We start from the raw sequence: 23,661 nt of genomic DNA on the forward strand, positions 1-23,661 counted from the left end.
TCCTGACATCCATCCATCTTTCTGCTAATTTATATAGACCATCCTATTCACTTAAAAACACTGTCAAATCTCATTCCTCATTCATTTATTAATATAAAGTCTTTTCCTAAATTATGTTTACAGTGATCATGATCATTTAGTCTTTCAACAACAGGAAGTATTTATTGAGAATCTACTATGTGCCCGTCAGCAAAGAACACAGTGATGACTAAGTTTTCCAATGAACACAACTAAAATATGTGCCTTAGCAAAATTAACGTAAAACTCACTGTAAGTTAGGGACATTTAGGTAAGCAGTGAAACCATAACTTAAATCTCGTTTGATCCTCACCAAAATCCTGCAAGGAAGCTCAGAGAAGGTTCATTAATTACTCCAAGCTTCTAGAGCTAATAAACAGTGGAACCAAAGCTTGAACCTAGGTTTCTGGCTAAGTCAGAGTTGTTTTAATTATCCTGTGCTGCTTAAAGTGAGAAAATAGTTTTGGATCCTTATAATTGAAAAATTATAACTCCCAAATCTCTTTCCATCAGATTCGTATTTCTTACCACGTTGCAGCCCTGAGGTATGGGTGGTTACTGAACTTTAACAGCTAAACAGAAACAAGATTAGGTCATCAAGCAACAGAGAGAAACGCGCTTTCAAGCTGGCAGGTTTGGATTTTTTTTTTTTTAACCTCAAGGTGCCCTCCATCATACGCAAGGCACCTTGGGAATTGTAGTCTTGGGTGTAGAGCGCTGTGGCCGGAGGCGCTGACTCACTGGGACCCAATCAGCAGACAGCCAACTTGCTCTCCGCGCAGCAATTGGCTGGAATTCAGCGGCCGCCCACCCCGTGGTGCCGTCTCGCCGGCGCCGGTAAAAGGAGCTTCGTGGCCGGCAGAGTGAGGGTGGTTGCTGCGTTTCTGGGGACCTTCGTCCGCGATACAGTAGTGCGGCCATGGCAGAACCGCAGCCCGCGTCCGGCGGCCTTACCGACGAGGCCGCCCTCGGCTGCTGCTCCGACCCGGACCCCAGCACCAAGGTGGGCGCAGAACCTAATTCTCCAGAGTCGGGGCCCGCCCTGCGTGGCGCGACTGGGACCCCAGGAGGGAGCAGTCCCTCGGGCTCAGCCAGGCCTCGCTTGGGCTGGATGATTTCGAACCCCATCCTACCACCACTGCAGCTCCGCCCGCCTTGGGCTGATTGGAGTGGGCTGGGAAGAGGGCCAGTGGTGTCCAGTGGGGGATCTGGAGAGGGTCCGTTTCTTCAAGTTGTTTGAAAGACTGCGATCCTGCTTGCTTTAACTTGCTTGATTTGGGACGGTAACAGGAAACCATGACTAACCCAGGGTCAGAGCCCTTGTCTGTGGGTGTGCGTGTTCCCCAGGTCAATAGAGGTGGCGGGTAAGAAAAGAAGTTTCTGAACTCCAGTCTACGTTCGAAGCTCTACGGGCCAGCTCCTCCCAGCCGGGATCATTTTTCTATAACTGTCCTGGCTCCGCGTTTAACTCCTCCAAACCAATCTGATAGCTCCTGACTTTAGCCGCGCCCAGAATTTCTCTTTGGGTTGGCCTTTCCGGTTGCTCACGGCCACACTTATGCCCTCCCTGTGCTCGGTGGCCCCAGGAGAGATGGCAGAATCATGGAGCTTAGATCCGAAGGGAATCTTGGAAATTCCTTCACTGACCCTCTCACTGCAGCTGAGACCCAGTAAGAGGAATGACCAGTTGCATATGAAGGCTCTCATCCCTCAGCTTGCTTAACATGTCTGTACTGAGAGTCACTGTAACTCACTCAGGTGTGGTGCCTCCGGGCGTTGTCAAGATCAAACAGGGCAGCCGCTCCGGGGGTTTACTCCAGTGTTCCAGTGTACTCATCGCTGTCAGAAAACGCCTTAGTATGTATTCATTTGACTGGGGAAGCTCTAAATTCCTTGAAGTTTGAGTATGTGCTTTGTACAGACCTCTAAGACCAGTCGGTGACTTTAGTCCCTCTTGCTCTTTGCCTTCAGGGTGAAGAGTCAGACACTTCTAATTGCTAAATCCTTTGACTAGCACCTGGTAGTACTTAGCTTAGGAAAAATGTTAGTCACTGCAAAATTAAGAGGGAAGAAGTAAATATATACATTTCCTCTCACACTTAATCTTATTTTTTATACTCTTAAATGTTAATACCTCGTTATTTCACATAATATAGATTGAGTTATTCAGTGTAAATTAATTTCCCAGGTAACTGGGCATTTTATGTACTGGACTATTAAAAAAAAAAGATTTCAAGGAGAGCTTGATAAAATTGATTGAGTACAATTCTTTGCATTCTTAATTTACACCTTTTTTTTTTTTTTGGCTGCGTTGTTGCACGCGGGCTTTCTCTTGTTGCCGAGAGTGGGGGCTACTCTTTGTTGCGGTGCACGGGCTTCTCATTGCAGTGGCTTCTCTTGTTGCGGAGCACGGGCTGTAGGCGTGCGAGCTTCAGTAGTTGTGGCTCGCAAGCTCAGTAGTTGTGGCTCGCCAGCTCTAGAGCAGAGGCTCAGTAGTTGTGATTCACGGGCTTAGTTGCTCTGCGGCATGTGGGATCTTCCGGACCAGGGCTCGAACCCGTGTTCCCTGTATTGGCAGGCGGATTCTTAACCACTGTGCCACCAGGGAAGTCCTACACACTCTTAATTTATGTCAATTTCTCTTGATTTGAAGTTTTTTTTTTTTTTTTTTTGGCCACGCCATGTGGCACGCATGATCTTAGTTCCCTGACCAGGGATCAAACCTGTGCCCCTGCATTGAGGGCACGGAGTCTTAACCACTGGACCGCCAGGGAAGTCCCAGTAATCATTTTTTGAGATTAGTCGTTTTGCACCCTAGAAGCACCATATGGGGGACATAAAATGGAGTATGTAATAGCAGCTGGTATATATTGAGTGTGCCAGGCCCCGGTTTGTTATTTTAAGTACATTACTTAATTTAATCCTCACAACAACGCTGTGAGGAAGGCATAATTATCTCCATTTTATATATAAGTAGACAATGGCATAGAGGTGTTGAGTAATTTGCCTAGCGAGGAGCCCACACTCCCTATTGTGCTTCTAGAGTACTGACTACAGCAGTAATTTTGGAACTTGACATGAAGGAAAATAGAAAACCTAACTGAATTAATTCAGTCTGATAACTGATCGTCTGCTATATGTAAAGAGCATGGTAGGTACCTTGGGGGACATTCAGATGAACAAGATGAAGTTCCTCCCTTCACCAAACATACACCAACTCTAACATAAGATGGAACTGGGATTATGTGCTTTTGAAATTATAAAGCGCTGTGGGAGCGCAGAAAGTAGAGATTTTCAAAGGTGGCATCTGTGGTATGATGTATACACAGGGTATTTGGAGGCTGAAGACCTACGTTTTGAATCCCCAATTCTGTCATTGGCTATAGTGATCTTAGCGGGGTGTAAACAAAGCTGCTATAAGGATAAAATGTATCTATGATCTCTAAACTATGAAAAGCAATACAATTCAAGGTTGTATTTCAACTGTGGATTACAGGGAATACGTCAAGCAGAAGGTGGGGGTGAGTCTAGGCCTTGAAAGATGGATGGGGTCCCAACATCACATGGGAGATGGTTACATGGGAGGGCATTCTAGGTGGAGAAAACATCTGAGCAAAAATATGGTGAGAAGGCAGAAAGATGCAATGTGGAGCATGTTCTGGAGAAATGAGTTACCTTGTTTTTGGTTCAAGTTCAAGTTATCTAAGTGGTGGAGCAGTGGTGGAGAAGACTAGAATGGTAGGTTGGAGCCAGATCATGGAGAGAGCTTAGAATGTTACTGCTAAGAAAATCGAATTTTATATAGTTAGTGGGGAATCACTGAGGGATTCAAATCATTCTATAGAATAGATTGGAGGGATCCAAGGCTGGAGGTGATGAGAATACCTAAAAGGCTCTTCCAGAAGGTGAGAAAAGTGATGAGGGCCTGGTTTGGAAAGAAGAGAACAGCAGTGATAGAAAGGCAACTTGTTTGTTGATTATTTGCATCTTTGTCATAAAGGCAGACCAAAGAATGTACAGCTGCACCACCTCCTGGGCTGTCTTACTTAGCTAACTTTCTTCAAAGGCCAAGTGCTTCTTTTCCCAAGTAGTGATCTCCTGAAATACATTCTTTCTACTGTCTCCATCAGTGTCCTTTGATAAAATTATTTGGAGTCCCTTCCCATCTGAGTGGTAAATGATGAGGTCAGGGAAAACTTTCAGTGTTGATGACACTTAAGCTGGGTTTTACCAAATCAAAGGAAGTAGCTAGGTAGAGTTGCGGGCAGGGGTTGAGGGAAGAAAGAATGGCAAGGAAGGAAGAAGGACAATGGCCAGATGGATGAATGACTGTTCTCGGCAGAGAGAACCGTAGTATATATAAAAGCACAGTGACATCAGAGAGCTGATGCAGGGACCTACAGGTATACAATGAGACTGAAGTTATAGGCAATAGGAGTTAAGGGGAAGGTACATAAAACAGTCATTGAGATGCTCAAAGAAAATATGAACATTCCCACTTGGTTCATTTGTTTTTCTCATCCTGTGAAGATTTCTGTTTGATAAATATGTTTTTTTAAAATATGTTTTATTAGTATATTTCTATGTGTATACAGTTAAAATATATATACATTTATGGTGGGGCATGCTCTTTTTTTTTAACTGATGAAGGTATGAAATCAAAACCATTTAAGATGACCAGTTTAGTGGAGTGGTAATAAAAGATGAAGTTAGAGAAGTATGTAGCAACTGTATGTGTTTGCTTTGGGGACTTTCTTCTAAAAGTTGTGAGGTACCACTGAAGGATTGATTTTTTTTTTTTTAACATCTTTTTTTTAAAAAATAGATTTTATTTATTTATTTATTTATTTTGGGCTGCGTTGGGTCTTCGTTGCTGTGCGCGGGCCCTCTCCAGCTGTGGCGAGCAGGGGCCACTCTTCGCCGTGGAACACGGGCCTCTCACTGCGGCGGCCTCTCCCGTTGTGGCTCCCGGGCTCCAGAGCGCAGGATCAGTAGTTGTGGCGCACGGGCCCAGCCGCTCCGTGGCATGTGGGATCTTCCCGAACCAGGGCTCGAACCTGTGTCCCCTGCATTGGCAGGTGTACTCTTAACCACTGAGCCACCAGAGAAGTGCCTGAAGGATTGATTTTTAACCCAGAAATGACACAGTTGGGTTTTTGTTATAGAAAGATCAGTCTGGTACCATTATAGGAAGATCACTCTGGATTGCATTTAGGTTAGCCTGCACGAAGCAGAGAGACCAGGCAGGTTTTGACAGTCATCTAGGCAGGAAGTAGTGAGGACATGAGTAAGGTAGTAGTGATCTTTGGAAACGCAAGGAGAAAGATTCCAGAGGGACTTGAGCAGTCAGGTTGATGGGACACTTGGATTGGATTACAGAGGGAGTGGCGAGGAAGGAATCTGAGAAGACTTCAGGGGTCTGACTTGGGCTGACACCCAAGTCACATTGTAGAGGCATTCTAGAGGCATTCCCTGTTGGTGATGTAGGAGGGAGTATTTATTTGGGCTGTGATTAATTTGATATTTTGACTCAGGTGGAAATGTTGAGTAGACTGGATGGAGATGTAAAACCAGAGCTGAGGTTAGAGGTATGGGCTTCAAGATTGAAACTTCCCTTTTCTGAAGATGGAAGGTGATAGAGGCAATGGAGATTTTGATTTTGATTCTGAGTAAGATTTAATATGTAAAGCTCCTTACTAACAGTTCTAGAGAAATGAGTGTCTTCATCACTAGAAAGAGAATTTGAAAGGTAGAACACAAAGTCAAGCAACTTTTTTGCCACTGTTGTAGCTTTTTTTTTTTTAATAAATAAATAAATTTATTTATTTATTTATTTTTGGCTGTGGTGGGTCTTCGTTGCTGTGCGCAGGCTTTCTCTAGTTGCGGTGAGCAGGGCTACTCTTCATTGCGGTGCACAGGCTTCTCATTGCGGTGGCTTCTCTTGTTGCAGAGCATGGGCTCTAGGCGCGTGGGCTTCAGTAGTTGTGGCATGCAGGCTCAGCAGTTGTGGCTCGCAGTCTCTAGAGCGCAGGCTCAGTAGTTGTGGCGCACGGGCTTAGTTGCTCCGCGACATGTGGGATCTTCCCGGACCAGGGATCAAACCCGTATCCCCTGCACTGGCAGGCGGATTCTTAACCACTGCGCCACCAGGGAAGTCCCCAGCATAATTCTTAAAAACCCTGTGATTTTCAGAATGGTAATGAGCATTGGCTTCAACTTCAAGTCACGAGCGTATTAGCTCCTAACGAGAGAATCAGCCTGTCCTTTGAAGCTTTGAAGGCATTGACTTCTCTCTAACTATGAAAGTCCTAGGTGATATCTTCTTCTAATATAAGGCTATTTCATCCACATTGAAAATCTGTTGTTTAGTGTTGCCACCTTTATTCATTATCTCAGCTATTTGGATAACTTGCTGCAGCTTCTACATCAGCACTTGCAGCTTCACCTTGTATTTTTATGTTATGGAGCTGGCTTCTTTCCTTAAACCTCATGAACCAACCACTGCTAACTTCAAAATTTTCTTCTGCAGCTTCCTCACTTCTCACAGCCTTCTAGAATTGAAGAGAGTTAGGGCCTTGCTCTGGATCAGGCTTTGGCTTGAGGGAATGTTGTGGCTGGTTTGCTCTTCTATCTAGACCACTAAAACTTTCTCCATATCAGCAATAAGGCTGTTTTGCTTTCTTATCGTTTGTGTGTTCACTGGAAGAGCATTTTTCATTTCCTTCAAGAACTTTTCCTCTGCTTTCACAATTTGGCTAACTGGTGCAAGAGGCCTAGCTTTCAGCCTGTCTCAGCATTTGACACACCTTACTCACTAAGCTTAATCATTTCTAGCATATGATTTAAAGTGAGAGACATGCAACTCTTCCTTTCACTTGAACACTTAGAGGCCATTGTAGGGTTATTAATTGACCTAATTTCAATATTGTGTCTCAGGGAATAGAGAGGTCTGAGGAGAGGGAGAGAGATGGGGCAATGGTCTATCAGTGGAGCAGTCAGAACACACACATTTATCAATTAAGTTTGTCATCTTATGTGGGCATGGTTCATGGCACCCCCAAACGATTACAATACTGTCATCAAAGATCACTGATCACATATCACCATAACAAATACAATGAAAAAGTCTGAAATATTGTGAGAATTACCAAAATGTGACACAGAGACATAAAGTGAGCAAATGCTCTTGGAAAAATGGCACTGACAGACTTGCTGGACACAGGATTGCCACAAACCTTCACTTTGTAAAAAAAAAAAACAGAAAACAAACAAAAAAAATACCTGTGAACTGCAACAAAGTGAAATGCAATAAAATGAGCTGTGCTTAGATAAAACAAAAACAGGAGGACTCTGAAAAGCAGAGAGAATGGCAGACTGGCTAGGGACCTTGAGACCCTAGGAATAACATGGCGGTATACACACACACACACACACACACACACACACACACACAGAAAAAAAAGCTATGCAAAGAGTGTATGCAAAAACACTATAGATAAATCAAAATGGAATTATAAAAAAAAATTCCAGTGACCCACAAGGAGGCAAAGATAAAAAGAAAGGACAAACAGAAAACAAAACAAAAATAAAATGGCCAATTTAAGCCCTAATATTTCAATAATTACATTAGATGTAAATATACCAATTAAGACAGATATTGGTGGAGTGGATTTAAAAGCATGCCCCAGGTTATCTATATGTGAGGTGATGGGTGTTAACTAAATTTGTGATAATCATTTCTCAACATATGTAAGTTGAAGTCATGCTGTATACCTTAACCTTATATAATACAGTATGTCAATTATATCTTAATAAAACTGAAAGAAAAGTAAAAACATGCCCCACCGATATGCTGTCTACACGAAACTCACTTCAAATGTGATGACAGAGGCAACTAAAAGGATGGAAAAACATATATAAACATTAATCAAAAGAAAGCAGGAGTGGCTATATTGTTTCAAATGCAGTAGACTCTAGAGCAAAGACAGTTATCATAGAGAAGTACATTATATAATGATAAAAGGGTCCATTGACTAAGAAGACATAGCAATCCTAAATGTGTGTGCATCAAACAATAGAACTGCAAAAATATGTGAACCAAAGACTGATATATGGAAGGAAAAATAGACAAATCCACAGTTTTAGTTGGAGACTATGCTCCTCTCTCAACAATTGACTGAACTAGACAGAAAATTAGCAAGGATATAGACAAACTCAGCAACACCATCAATAAACAAGATCTAATCAAGATTTATAGAACATTCCAGCCAGTAACAGCTGAATACAGGCATACCTTGTTTTTATTGCACTTTGTAGATATTAGTTTTTTTTACAAATTGAAGGTTTGTTGCAACCCTGCATGAAACAAGTCTGTTGGTGCTATTTTTCCAACAGCATTTGCTTGATTCTGTCACATTTTAGTAATTCTTGCAATATTTCAAACTTCCACTATTATATTTGTTATGGTGATCTGTGATCAGTAACCTTTACAACTCACTGAAGGCTCACATGATGGTTAGCATTTTTTAGCAATAAAGTATTTTTAATTGAGGTATGTACATTTTTTTAGACATAGTAATATTGCACACTTAATGGACTACAGTAGAGAGTAAACATACATGCACTGGGAAACCAAAAAATTTGTGTGACTTTTTTTTTTTTTTTAATATTTATTTCTTTGGCTGCACCGGGTCTTAATTGCGGCACATAGGATCTTCGCTGCAGCATGCGGGCTCCTTGAGTTGCGTCATGCGGGCTGTTAGTTGCAGCATGCAGAATCTAGTTCCCTGACCAGGGATTCAACCCCCTGCATTGGGAACACGGAGTCTTAACCACTGGACCACAAGTGAAGTCCCTGTGTGACTCTTTATTGTGATCTTTGCTTTGTTGCAGTGGTGGCAAACCCATGATATTACCGAGGTATGCCTGTACAGTTTTTTTTCAAATGCCCACAGAAGATATACCAAGGTAGACCATATCATGGGCCCTAAAACTAACTTCAACAAACTTGAAATAATTGAAATTATATAGAGCATGTTCAACCACAATAGAATCAAACTAGACATCAGTAGCAGAAACATAACAGGAAAATCTCTAAAAACTTGGAAACTAAATAACACATTTCTAAATAATCCATGGATCAAGAGGAAGTCTCAAGGGAAATTTTAAAAATTACATTGAACTGGATGAAAATGTAAAAAGCATCTCAGCTAAGACAGTGCTAAGAGGGAAATTTATAGTATTAAATGCATATATTAGAAAATAGGAAATGTCTTAAATCAATAATTTGTTTCCTCCTCAAGAACCTAGAAAAAGAAGAGCAGAATAACCCAAAGCAAGCAGTAGGAAGGAAATAATAAAGAGCAGAAATCAATGAAATTTAAAACAAATTAGAAAAAAATCAGTGAAACAGCTGGTTCTTTGAAAAAAACCAACAGAATTAACAAACTTGTATCAAGACTGACAAGAAAAGAGAGAAGACACGAATTACCAATATCAGGAATGAAATAGGGGATACCACTACAGACTGCAGACAAGAGAAGGGTGATAAGGGAATACTGAAAACAATTCTACATACATAAATTTGACAATTTACATGAAATGGACCAATTCCTTGAAAAACACCAACTACCATAACTTACCCATATGAAATAAATAATTTGAATAGCTCTATAACATAAGGAAATTGAATTCATAATAATCTTTTTTAAAAAATATCTCCAGTTCCAGATGATTTCACTGGAGCATTCTTCCAAACATTAAGGAAGAATTAACATCAATTCTACACAATCCCATCAAGAAAATTGAAGAGGAAGGAACACTTTTATTCATTTTATAAAGCTGTCATACTACCCTGATATCAAAACCAGGTGAAGACAGTACCAAAAAAAAGCGATATTACAGACCAATATCTTTCATAAGTATGGATGTAAAAATTCTTAACAAAATATTAGCAAATAGAATTCAGTGGTATATAAAAAGAATCACATACCATGATCAAGTGGGGTTTACTCCAGGTATGCAAGGCTGGTTCAATATTTTAAAAAATCACAGTAACTCACCATATTAGGAGGCTAAAGAAGAAATATCACATGACAAAATTCAACACCATGATTTAAACACTTTTGTTTTTTCAGAAAATATAGGAATGGGAGGGAACTTCCTCAACTTGATAAAGAGCATCTATGAAAAACTTAAGAGCTAACATTATACTAAATGGTGATGCTTTCTCCTTAATTTTGGGGAACAAGGCAAGTTTGCTCTCACCACTCTTATTTGACGTAGTGCTGGAAGTTCCAGCTGGTACAGTAAAGCAAAAAAGGGAATAACAGTCAGGCAGATTGGAAGAAAGAAATAAAACTGTCCCTATTTGCAGATGACATGATTGTCTACATAGGAATCTTAAGGAGTCTAAAAAACCTCGAACTAGTGAGTTCAGCAAGGTTGCAGAATACAAGATAAACATACAAAAATCAATTGGATTTCTATATATTAGCAAAGAACACATGAGCACTAAGATTAAAAATACAATACCATTTACAATTGCTCAACAAAATTAAATATCTAGGTATAAATCTATCAAACATGTACAGAATTTGTATGCTGAACATTATACAGCATTGATAAAGGGAATCAAAATCTAAATAATGGAGAGATGTACTGTGTTCATGATTGGAAGACTCAGCATAGCAAAGATGTTAATTCTCCACAAACTGGTATATGTTTAACACAGTCCCTATCAAACCTTTTTTTTTAGATATAGTCAAGGTTATTCTAAAATTTATGTGGAAGGCAAAGAGAGTAGAATAACTAAATCTTGAAAAGAATAGGGTGGAAGGAATCAGTCTACCTGATTTTAAGACTCACTATATAGCTGCAGTAATCATTACTCCATGGTATTGACAGCGAGATAGACATAGATCACTGGAAAAGAGTAGAGAACCCAGAAATAGACTCACACTAATAAACCCAACAGATTTTTCACAAAGATGCAAAAGCAATTCAGTGGAGAAAGGACAGATTTTTCAACAAATGGTGCTGGAGCAATTGGCCATCCATAGGTAAAAAATGAAGCTTTACCTGAGTTCACATCTTATACCAGAAAATCCATTTAAGAGGTGCTCAAAGGGACCTTGACTTTGACCCTTTGGTTCACTCCCTGCTCCACTGTTTATAGTTTTGTCAGGATTACATTGTAGGTACGTAGTACATGTACTAGAAGTATCCCTGATTGTACCTTTAAAATTTTCTCACAGTAGTTTTAAATTAATTAGATTTGGAGATTGCCCACCCCGACCCTCACAAAAGACTGATTATTTCTATCATTCTTCCTTTTTATAAGGCAAAGGAGCAAATCTTTGTTACCTTGTAATCATCCCAGAAAACCCAAAGATAGTTTGAGCATAAAAGACATCTTTTATTATTCTGAATTTAGAGCATAGTAAGAGAAAGACAAAGTTAAGAACTGTCTCATGAGACAAGACATCAACTTAAGTCTTTTTTAAATGCAAGATATATTTATTTCAAACAATATTTTAGAACCATAGCAATAAACAGTGATTTTTAGAAACTTTTAAAGAAAGGAACTTTTTTCCAAGATCATTCAAGTGTTTATCAAAAGTAGCAGAGGTATTCTGTTACAGAGAGTTAGCAGAATATTTTGGTGATAAAAATAAAACTGTTATCTGAGCATAGAATAACTTGATCATTTTATAAAAAGCAAGCCCTGCTTGTTTTTTTATATCGTCCAAATAATACTTTGGCAACAAAGGATTTACACACCTCTATTTTTTATGAATAACTCCACTAACATTGAATATACTTTTAATCTTTTGCCATGTATAGACTCCTTTTTAAAAGTTAAAAATGGTTTTAGAGTTTATATTATTTTTGTGTTTTCTTAGAAGTAATCTATCATGTTAAGTCTTCTAAGTCAGAAAAATGGTGTATCTTTCCATTTTTTAAACTATTTTTTCCAGCTTTATTGAGATAAAATTGACATATAACATGTATGTCATATACCATGGGCATGTCCAAGTGCTTCTAAAGCAGCATTTTAAATGTCTTCATACATTCTGTTATGCCTGTGTCATAATTTATCTATTTCTTCATTGTTAGAGGTAGTTTAGCAAGGTGGTTGAAAGCAAGGACTTTGGAACCAAACTGTTTGGACTGAAGTTTTTTCTCTGCCACTTACTTTCTCAGCAGTAAAATGGGGATGGTATGATACTTATCTCATAGAGTAGTTGTGAAGATTATATAAGTTAATTTCTGTAAATCATTTAGAACAGTGTCTGGACCGTAGTTACTGTGTAAATGTTGTGGTGAATGTCTTTATACATAAATCTTTGTCCAAGTTTCTAATTATTTCCTTAGATTTTTAGAAGGGCAACATTTTGATCGATGAGTATGAACTCTTTAAGACTCTTCAGATCCAAATTGCTTCTTAGAAAGATTGTAGGATAGGTATAGGGATAGGATAGGATAAGGATAGGGATAGGATAAACAGGGTTGTTGAACTTGTTTTACAGCACTTGGCACAGAAAAGAAAAAACAAACAAACAAACAAACAAAAGAACTCTGTGACTAAGGTACCTGGATTTGAGCATAGCCTTTATGGACTGAACACAGGTATTTAATAATAATAAAGCCATGATGGACTGAGGGGGACAAAATTTCTTTCTTCTTAAACAGTGTGTTACAATGGTGGACTGTTGGTATTTTGTTACAGGAAGCAAAATTAGTGTTGGTAGCAAGTAGTAAAAGTTAAAGGTGTTTAATATATACTGTTTCCCTTTAGGATTTTCTCTTGCAGCAGACCATGCTGCGAATTAAGGATCCTAAGAAGTCGTTGGATTTTTATACTAGAATTCTTGGAATGACGTAAGTAAACTGTTTATTGGTGCCTATAATGTTTAAATACATAGCTTTGCAAATATAGGGAATGTTTTCAGATCCATTGTAAAAATGGATTCAAGTTTGCTTCAAAGGTCACAAAAGTCCTTTTGGCCAGGAGTCTGGGACTAGGCTTGACTGACCAGGGCTTCTGTCAGGTTCCTCTCCTCTATCCCAGCCAGGCTCACTGGGCAACATGACACCAATACTTGCATTTTCTTTGACTCCCTTCTTTCTAAGAGCTGCCAGTTAAATCCTTAATGTGTCCAGACTGTTTTGATGTTATGGCCACTTTTAGCTTCTTGTTTACTTCAGAAAAGATATAGCTATTAAGACACAATACTTAGAAAATGAATGAGTTTTAGGTAAACTCATTCATTTTCTAAGTTTTAGGTAAACTGGCCCATCTATTCCATTTCTATAGGATGTGTTCTCTTTTGCTGAATAGGTAATATTCACTGATCTTATAATCTTTAAGACATATTTATTTTTCTTGATTTGTTTCCCTAAATAACATGAGGGTTTTTATTTGTTTTTGGTAATATAGATACATAAAGAATAAAACGATCTTTAATTTACTGCCTAGATAACCTCCGTTGACATTGAGAGAAAACTTCAAGTAATACAGTATATGTCTATGTTAGAAAATCTGACCAATTCTGAGAAATACAAAGTGAAAAGTGACAGCTTCCCTCCCCCAGTTCTTCTCTTCAAAGATAACTGCTGTTAACAGTTTCCTATAATTCTTTCCAGAAAAAGTAGTTTTGCATGTATTTATGACATATTTAAAGGGCAGAATGAAACCAGATTTACTGAACACGTGCTATTTGGCAGGCACTTTATATCTCATTTCGTTGTCGTCACAGTAGGTTTATGAGATAGCTTATATCCCTATTTTACATGGAAGGAAGAAACCAAAGCTTAAAGACATTAACTTAATGACCCCAGATTCCACAGTGGGCATATGGCAGAGCTGGAATTTGAATCCAGGTTTGATCGACTCCAATGTTGACCTTGTTTTTAAAGAGCCCCCAACTAGGGTACAACTGCTGAGCTGAGAAAAGCAAGTAAAAACAGGTTCAAGTTCCAGTTCCCATCCGATTGGTCCGTCTGCTTTGGTAGGTGCAGAGATAGTTTTCAGAATTGGACTATTTGAGGTGTTTGATACGTCATTATAAACATGTTAGAGTAAATCTTATTTGTGATGAGTCAGTGCCTAGCTCTTTGTGGGCCAAGGCATATTACATGACAGTAATAAGTAAAAGATTTGGAACAGAACTCTAGAAACTTTCCATTTGCTACGCTGCAACGATTCCCTCTTGTTGATTTTGAATGAGGTCATGTTTGAGCATTTAATCCTCCACAATCTAAAGAAAATTGTATTGTGTGTATCCTCATTCTACCCTACTCCTTGCAAAATAATCTTACACTCTTTAAACTGAGTTTAGAGGCCACAACTTCAATGAATCTTCCTCAGAACCTCAGGATGAGTAATTCATCACGCACTCTCATGATCAGTCTCTCCTTTTCCACTGCTCTTTCCCCTCAACCTGCAAAAAAGCTTAAGTCTTCTCTATTCTAGGATAATTCTTGCCCTCCGCTCTCTTGCTGTCCTTCCCGTCATCATGACCATCTGTACAGGTAGACCACCACTTACTCTTTCACTTGCTCACCTCCCATTCTCCAGCTTCTGCTGTCGCATGCTGCTGAAACTGCCCTCATACGACCTTTCCATATCTGCTCACCTCTTCTCAGACTTAATCCTGTCTGACCTTTCTGCAGTATTTGATACTGTAACCACTTTATTGTTGCCATTCATGTCTTTTGTGATATTAATCTGTCCTTCTCTCTTAACACCTATCCTCAGTTTCCTAGTTTTGGCATAGTAAGAACTCAATAAATTTATTTTTCTTTAACTCAATGCCATATAGCTGAAAGAACAATAAGGTGTGATGTGTTCTATTTTTCACTAAAAATAAATAAAATTTTCTTTTGAAGATACCTTTTGCCATTTATAAGCAAGTACCATAAATCCAACTAAATTTCATTATATTTGAAGAATTGATGAATTACAAAAGTTTCCGTTTTTAAAAAAATTTTATTTCACTGATATATACAGATGAATAAATTTTTTTAAATGACTTTTTTAATTGATTTTCCTTGCTTTTTCTATTAAAATAGCCTCACCATGTACAGCTCTTATTCTTAGTAGAACCTGAATATTGTTATGTTGATTTTAGTATGAATCAGCTTTTCCTATTGTTAATTGATTCAGACTTGTTGTTTAATTTCAGACTACTCCAAAAATTAGATTTTCCCACTATGAAATTTTCACTCTATTTCTTGGCTTATGAGGATAAAAATGACATCCCAAAAGATAAAGATGAAAGAGTAGCATGGGCATTCTCCAGAAAAGCTACACTTGAACTGACACAGTGAGTATGAGTTTTTATTTTTTTTATATACTCTACATTTTTTTGAAGCTTATTTTTTTTAAACTTTTTTTCCTTTCTTATCAGCTTAATTCAAACCAGGTCTACCTAATCACTTTCAACTTGTAACAATATGTTTGAGTATTTTATATGGATCTTATGGTCTTTGTATTGTTCTTGTGGCATAGGTAGGGCAAGTGAGATCATTTGCCTTTTAGATAGAGAATATAAGACTGAAATGGCAAGATATTTGTCAAACGGTAGCTAAGGAATGTTTAGGTACTATAAGTAAGGTCTTCATAGTTTCAGCATTTTTGTTGAAATTGGCATTCCCCTTCTTTCTTTTTTATTCTTTATGTTGTTTCTGTGCACCTGCTAAAAAATACCAAAAGAGCATTTGTTTCAGGGTGTGTGATTTAATGTGTCTCCTGATTCAAAACAGCCCTGGAATCAGAAAGACCTAGACGTGAGTCTTGGCTCTGACAATAGCTCTGCAACCCTAAACAAGTTATATCACCTCCCTAAGTGGCAGTCTCATTTATAAAATGGAGATACTCAGATCTAGCCCTTGGAGCTGTTCTGAGGACTTAAGGAAATATAAAGTACTTAGCACAAGAAATGATAGTTGCTATTATTATAATTATTGTTCTTATCCAGATGCCTGGTTTTATTGTCTCCTTAGTCATTCTTTGCCCATTTGCTGTTTCTGTAGTTGAAAACTTAATATTTACAGTAACAGAGATTAGACCAAGTATATTAAGTAGCATATATACATGGAAAGATTTCAAAGATTGTTGCAGCTTTCTTTTCAGAATATCTGTTCTCCAGGTCACTTGTAATTATGTTTTCCCTCCTTTTGTAGCAATTGGGGCACTGAAGATGATGAGACCCAGAGTTACCACAGTGGCAATTCAGACCCTCGGGGATTTGGTATGTTTGCCTATTTGTGTGTAATAAACATGGATTTGTGTGATTTTTCCATTGTGTACCTATTTATGATTGTAAGCAATCTAAAACATTAAGTATAATCAATTTGTTAGGAGTATGGTTATTTTTATTTTCCACAAATAATTTTATTTAGGAGTTGTTTAATTTCATCATCTCAGTCTAAACTTTTTACATTTACTCTCTCACAATGATTTTACTTTTCAGTCTCAGTATTATATTTCCAGTAGATGTTTTAATTTAAGAAACAAAAAACCAAAAATGATGGTTAATAATAATCCTGATTTCTGCCAGCATACACTTCTGCCTTGATCTAAAATCTCTCAATCAAAACAACAGTATTACCAATTTAAATTGGCTGCTATGTAGTCAGTATCAATAATAAGCCTATTAAGCATGAGTAAATGGTTACTCTTTTGTGTTGTAGGTTATTCTTAACAGATCAAACTATTTATGAGCCAGTATTGGGCTATGTTAAATAATTTATAATTCAGAGCAACTAATTAATTTATTATACCCAGCCAGTTAGATTCTTGTTCTTTAATATATTATAGGTTTTGAACCAACTTGATTCAGTCTGTTTTCAGATGCCTTATGTTTTGAAATAAACTAGTTTTGGAAGCCACTTGTGGCACATGGGTACCCTGTTGTAATTTTTCCTTCTTTCTCTCTGCCTTGTTTTGGGGGTGGTTACTTAAGGTCACATTGGAATTGCTGTTCCTGATGTTCACGGTGCTTGTAAAAGATTTGAAGAACTGGGAGTCAAATTTGTGAAGAAACCTGATGATGGTGAGTCTGCTACTTGTTTTCTTCAGGCCTCTGTTTAGTTATATTACATTTACTAAGCACCCACAGAGGGTACTGTTGTAGTAAAATCCTTTTGGTTGCAAGTAACTTGGAATTCTACTCCAACCAGCTTAAGGAAAGAAGGGAAATGATTGGAAGAATACCTAGTTATCTCAGGGAACTGAAAGGCAGCACCTAGGGTGGCTTCACATGCGACTAGTCACAGGATCTAGAGAGCTATCAAGGACCTAGGCTCTCTCTCCACCCCTTGACCCTACCATTCTCTCAGTGACCACCAGCTTTCACTCTCTCGGGTGTATCTAACCACCCAAAAAAGTAAATTCCTTAAAGTCTGTTTCATCTGCTGTTAATGTAACTACACCAAGTCTCTTCAGTTAATAATTTCCTGATTTTTTTTTCATCCTTTTTCAACCTTTGTGTGTCCTTCAGTTTTAGGTATATCGCTTGACATAGTATATATCTGGATTTTGTTGGATTTACATGTATTATAATTATTTTATTTAGATCTGTTTTTGCCACCATAATTTATTATTTAATTTGCATTTGAAATATTTCACTGTTTCATTTCAATCCTTTTTTTTTTTTCAATTAGGAGATTTGATATCCAAATATCCTCCTCCCTAGTAAGGAAAGAACTTGCTCCCCTCTACCTCCATTATGTTACTATTACTCAGGCTGGGATATTATTGATTTATTTTTCCTTTTTCTTTGGCTTTGGCTTTTTTTTTTAAGATAATAAATATATCAAGGTATATATTTTTTCTCCATAGATCTCTTGCAGCATCTTTCAGATTTTTCTGTCCCTTTATTAAGTACCTCAACCACAACTGTTTTTAAAGGGTTTGTGAGGCAAAACTCTTGAAGCTCTGTATGTCCCAGAACCATGCCTTTATACATATGAATGACGGTTTTGTTGACTATAAAATCTTAGGTTTATTTTCCTTCAGTCTTGAAAGTGCAACTATATTGTCTTATTTTTCCCATCCACTGTTGCTGCTGAAAAATGTGATTTGTGTTCCTTCGTATAGTTTCTTCTGTTTTGTTCTAGAGGCTTTTTATATTTGTTATTTCTTTGTCCTTGCCTTCCTTCTGGGAGATTTCTTCAAACTGGCATACCAGTTAGCTAATTTTTCCTCAGATGTATCTGTTCTTATATTTATCTTCTGTATTCTCATCTATTATGTTATTAATTTCAGCTATTATCATTTTGATACTGAATTTTTGCTGGGCTCCCTTAATATTTTCTTGTTCTTGTTTCATATTGGTCATATTGAATATTCCTCATTGCTTTTACATGTTTTAATAGTTCTTGGTCCCCATTGATCTAATATTTGTTCTTCTGTTTGAATGTATAATCCATTGTTTGTTTTATAGTTATATTCCTCAAATTCTCATTATTTTGGTCTCAGAGGTTTTTTGTTTGTTTTTTTTGAAACTGAAACCAGTAGCTATTCCAAACATCAGGCAGTGTGAATGGGGGAAGGCCAGACCTCAGTCCTTAAAAACCCAGATGATCTCAGGGAGATGTGCTGAGCAGAGAGAGAAAATAAGAGTTAAACAAATACTTCACATTCTGTAGTCAGATCCTTTTCCCCCCCTTTGTCCCTGATGGAGTAGTAGTATTAGTAGGAGACACTTCTGGGATTGTCTTTCCCTCATCCTGGTTGTGGGGAAAGTGAAACCTCTGGGAGATCAGTTGGTACCCACCTGTCTTTCTGCCCTTATCTACTCCCGAGGACATTCGAACCAGTAGTTTCAACCCCCCACCCTGTGGGAGTAGGTGCTAATGCCCAAGGCACTGGGAGAAGCAAGAGCCAAACTAACAAAACTCCTGTTTATTCTCCCACAGCCATGATGGACTGCCTTGTGCTCCAGCCAAAAGTACCCCCTTCCACACAAAGGAGGTTAAAACAGTCACTACCCCACCCCCACCATTCCTCTCCCCAACTATCACGTCAGGGGCATTGTACTTTTTTTTTTTTTTTTCCAATTTTTTTAATCTGTGTTCCTCTGGGGTTGATCTTGAAGAAAGGAGCCAGAGATAGGAGTCAAACTACTTCAGCATCTTGGTACCAAAATAAATTTCCGAGGTCACATTTTTCCATTTAAGCAAAGAACTCTACTACTAGACCTACTAACCTCTCAATCCCAGTTTTGAATTCCTGGGAGAAAGAATCTGATTGGCAGAGCTTGGGTTACATAGAATAGTGTATGACCTAAGCATCTGGGTCCTTTGGCTGTGTAGATAAGCCATGCTACCTCCTCCCTTGAGCACCTATCTATTTCCTTTATCCTCTTTAAAATAAGACAGTTTCTTTGACTACTCAACTAGTAGCATGAAGTGATACTGTGCAGGTGAAATAAATACCTGATACTTACAAGATGCAGCCAGTCCCACAGTTTATTTCAGGAGAGTTGGTTTACAGCTATGTGGAGAAGATAAAATGTGTCATTCTGAAAATCGTGCATCTGGGCAACACCAACAATAGAATTTTTTGAAGTTAAAACTATAAACAAAACAATGTAATTAACTAAAATGCAAATTAAAATTTGAATTAATAAAAAATGTATTTTAAATTTTTAAGGTTTTTTTTTTTAAGTCTTTTCAGTAATGAAAATCATTTTGTTTTACAGGTAAAATGAAAGGCCTGGCATTTATTCAAGATCCTGATGGCTACTGGATTGAAATTTTGAATCCTAACAAAATGATAACTATTATTTAGTTCTGTGAGAATGTTGCTTTGAGATTTCAGTGAAGACATTGTGGAAGGTAAAAAAGGAGACAATGTGATTCAAGATATTCAGTTAACAGAAGCATCTAGGACTGATGGATTATTGTCTCAATTAAAATTATTCTTAAGTCCATTTCCCTTTCCTATCTCAGCTATGTTTTTCACCTAACTGTTCAGTCATTCTAGTTTTAAAGTAGTGCTTTGTCTTATGTCCTTGAATGTAGTTGTATGACTACTTTTTTAGGCAATAATTAGAACAATTCCCTTCAGAGGCTGCATTTGCCTTCTATCTTCTGAAGAGATACAAGTCTACAAGTCTGCCTTTGAATCATCATTTTCAAAAAAAAAAAACCACTTAATATGTTTTTGTTGTGATTACCTTCTGGGGTTTCAGTTCCTCAGAAGTAACTTCAGAATGGGAAGTAAAGAACCCCGAACAAAAATGAAGCTTCATGTATATTTCAAATAGTATAAAGTTTATTTTACAAAAGAAAAGTTACTCTTGGGAGAAATTCAGAATTATGCTGACAAGGATGTGGATAGAAAAACTAATTTCTTCTTCTTTACAAAGTACTTTGAAAGTTGAAGGACTAACCTCTTTATTTTGGGATGGGGAAGAGGATGGGAATATTACATACTGGGTATGCAGACACGGACTAGGCTGTCACATACTTTATCTCCCTTAATCCTCCACAGTATGCTGTGAGATAGAAAGTAGGCTGGACATGCAAAATAACTTTAATGAATCCAAGGCAATATAAATAGGCTAAGGACTCAAGATCTCATCATCATTTTTAGTATTTAGATTATATCTCAAAAATTAGTTACCTTGGGGCTTCCCTGGTGGCGCAGTGGTTGAGAATCCGCCTGCCAATGCAGGGGACACAGGTTCAAGCCCTGGTTCGGGAAGATCCTACATGCCACAGAGCAACTAAGCCCGTGTGCCACAGCTACTGAGCCTGCGCTCTAGAACCCGTGAGTCACAACTACTGAAGCCTGCGTGCCTAGAGGCATGTGCTCCGCAACAAGAGAAGCCACCGCAATGAGAAACCCGCGCACTGCAACAAAGAGTAGCGCCCGCTCACCACAACTAGAGAAAGCCCGCGTGCAGCAACAGAGACCCAATGCAGCCAAAAATAAAATAAATAAATTTAAAAAAAAATTAGGACTTCACAATACCTCCTTCCCTAGTGTTCTTTGTAAAAACTTTCAAAGAGTTTGAGCATTGTTCTCTCAGCTTTCAAGCCCGAGTACCACGGTGAGGAAGAAGCAGTGGAGGAAGTCTGGAGTATGCGGCTGCTCTGGGGATGCCTGGTTGTCCCTGTGCAACTGGTGCTTGTGTTACTTGTGAAGAGCCCCTACCCCAAGGTCTTCCAGATGCCAGTAATCATTTAGGATAAATTATGTTCAGTGATAACAACTTAGTTATCAGAAATCAGCTCAGTGGTCTTCCCTGGTGGCACAGTGGTTGAGAGTCTGTCTGCCAATGCCGAGGACACGGGTTCGGGCCCTGGTCTGGGAGGATCCCACATGCCGCGGAGCAACTGGGCCCGTGAGCCGCAGTTGCTGGGCCTGCGCGTCTGGAGCCTGTGCTCCGCGGCGGGAGAGGCTGCGATAGTGAGAGGCCTGCAATGGTGGGGGGCCCGCGCACCGCGGTGAAGAGTGGCCCCCGCTTGCCACGGCTGGAGAGGGCCCTCGCACAGAGGCGAAGATCCAACACAGCCATGGATGGATGAATAAAAAAAAAAAACAAAAAAAAAACAAACTGATTTTGAAAATCTCTTATGGCACAGATAATAAGAACATCCAGTTTGTGGTTTAACTACATTTGGATTTTTTGTGGACTCTAGTGGAAGACCTTTGGGTAGGCCTTGCCTACTGTGCTTACACTGCTAGAAGCACTTTCATTTCCTTTTTGGATGGAATGGATTTATGTGAGCAGTTCAAACAAATAGCAGTACTTATAGACTGTAGTAAAATAAAATTTTAGAAAAGACTGTTTGTTTAATTTGTAAACTTCTATCCAGCATGTTCTTTCTTTTAAAAAAAAAAAATCTGCCCTTGGGGAGTACTGCAAGGATTTTTGAAGGGGCTTGCAGACTCATTGAGAACTGGGAATAGTTGTAATTCTATACATCAGGCAAAGCACATAGTTTCTATGGATAAGGAAGGGTCAGGAAGATGAGAAGAGGAAAGTAAATGGATAAAGGATTTTGGTAGAAAAAGTGCAGAGAAGAAGAAAAGACAAATATCAAAAATTAGTTGTGGAAACCAGTGCTGGTACATTTTGGGTACTAGCATTACCAAGTGGGAGGGTTATTAGATTCATAAATTTAGTCATTTAAACCTTTTTTCCTCAGAAAGAAGCCTTCTCTACTTGCTAAGTAAAACTTGCCAAAAGATAGCCCTTGCTACTCTTTAAATCTGATCCCTGTATGCATTGAAAAAATATGTATTGTGTCACTGGGCCTTGCTAGGGATTAGAACAATTCACTTCTAAATTTATCTGAGCAGTGGTGACATGAAAGTGTGAATTAGAGCACAAGAAGTTTTTATTGGACAGCCAGACTGTATAGCTTACTGTCAATGTAAAATAAATCAGTTGCTCATGAACCCTACATGAGACTCTCAGTTATAATACATATGGTCTGAATAGGAGCTGATGACTGTGAGAGAATCGCTACAGCTTCCCCATATAGCATTCTGACCAGTATTGCGTACAGTGTATATAAATATTCCTTGGCAACACAACTGCTTGTGAAGAGGGTTATATCAGTAAAGATGCATGCTGCTGACAATAAGAAAAGACCTAACTCTATCAGATGTAACAAGCACTTCAGAGGTTCTGGAATGAGTTGATAGAGGGTTCAGAACTATCAGGCACCCTGGTTTCCTTCCATCTTTGCCAAACTGTCATTCTCAGCAGTTGTTTGGGGGGCTAATAATACCTGTGATCAAAAACGCCTACTATGAGGACTTCCCTGGTGGCGCAGTGGTTAAGAATCCGCCTGCCAATGCAGGGGACATGGGTTCGAGCCCTGGTCCAGAAAGATCCCACATGCCGCGGAGCAACTAAGCTCACTGCAACTAGAGAAAGCCCGTGTACAGCAACGGAGACCCAACGCAGCCAAAAATTAATTAATTAATTTAAAAAAAAAAACGCCTACTATAATTCCAGGTGTCATTGTACAAACAATGTCCAGTGAAAGAAAACCTGTTGTTCCTTTTGTGTGTTTAATGAGTGTAAACCTTTCTCAAAGCTCATCAGCAGAATTCTCCTTATGTCTCAAACCAGAATTGGGTCACTCGCCTGCCTCTAATCATTGACAAAGGGACTGAGACCACTCTGACTTAGATCATATTTACTGCAGTTACCTACATGAGGGTAGACACTGCATCCAAATTGAAACTGCCAGAATGGAGGAGCAAATAAGGGCTTCTGAAAAGGCGAAACAGAAACTGCAAAAGGGTGAAATTAAATATTGAGAGCTTAGTGGGTGCAAGGGTGCTGTAAGAAATCAGAAGACATTTCCTGCCCTCAAAGGACTTGTTCTGAGATTGTGGTTCTCAACTATATCAGACTTAGCAAACCCTCCTTACTATAACATGGGAACGTTTATAACATCTATCACACCCACTATCGTAAAACAAAATTCATATATAACTTACCTATATACACAGTTTCAAAAAGGATCAGTCCAATGCCTTTATTGTAATAAAAAGAAATAAATCAATTTTTAATAAAATATGCATTTCAATATGTAAATGCCCAGATACTGCTACACTAGAAAACAATGAAGTAGTCAGGTGCTTTCTCTTATATATGGAAGAAG

At 38.6% G+C, this 23,661-nt stretch overlaps 1 protein-coding gene across 1 annotated transcript; it reads left to right on the forward strand.

Moving 5' to 3' along the window:
- The first annotated feature begins 830 nt into the window (after positions 1-830).
- GLO1 (glyoxalase I) lies at positions 831-21,822 on the forward strand. Its single transcript, XM_059938779.1, has 6 exons — positions 831-1,021; positions 12,818-12,900; positions 15,207-15,347; positions 16,207-16,274; positions 16,989-17,078; positions 19,731-21,822. The coding sequence occupies exons 1-6, from the start codon at positions 938-940 to the stop codon at positions 19,817-19,819; spliced, it is 555 nt and encodes a 184-aa protein (XP_059794762.1). The 5' UTR covers positions 831-937; the 3' UTR covers positions 19,820-21,822.
- Positions 21,823-23,661: the final 1,839 nt, after the last annotated feature.

Source organism: Balaenoptera ricei, chromosome 11 (assembly GCF_028023285.1).
Source record: "Balaenoptera ricei isolate mBalRic1 chromosome 11, mBalRic1.hap2, whole genome shotgun sequence".
Classification (NCBI taxonomy): domain Eukaryota; kingdom Metazoa; phylum Chordata; class Mammalia; order Artiodactyla; family Balaenopteridae; genus Balaenoptera; species Balaenoptera ricei.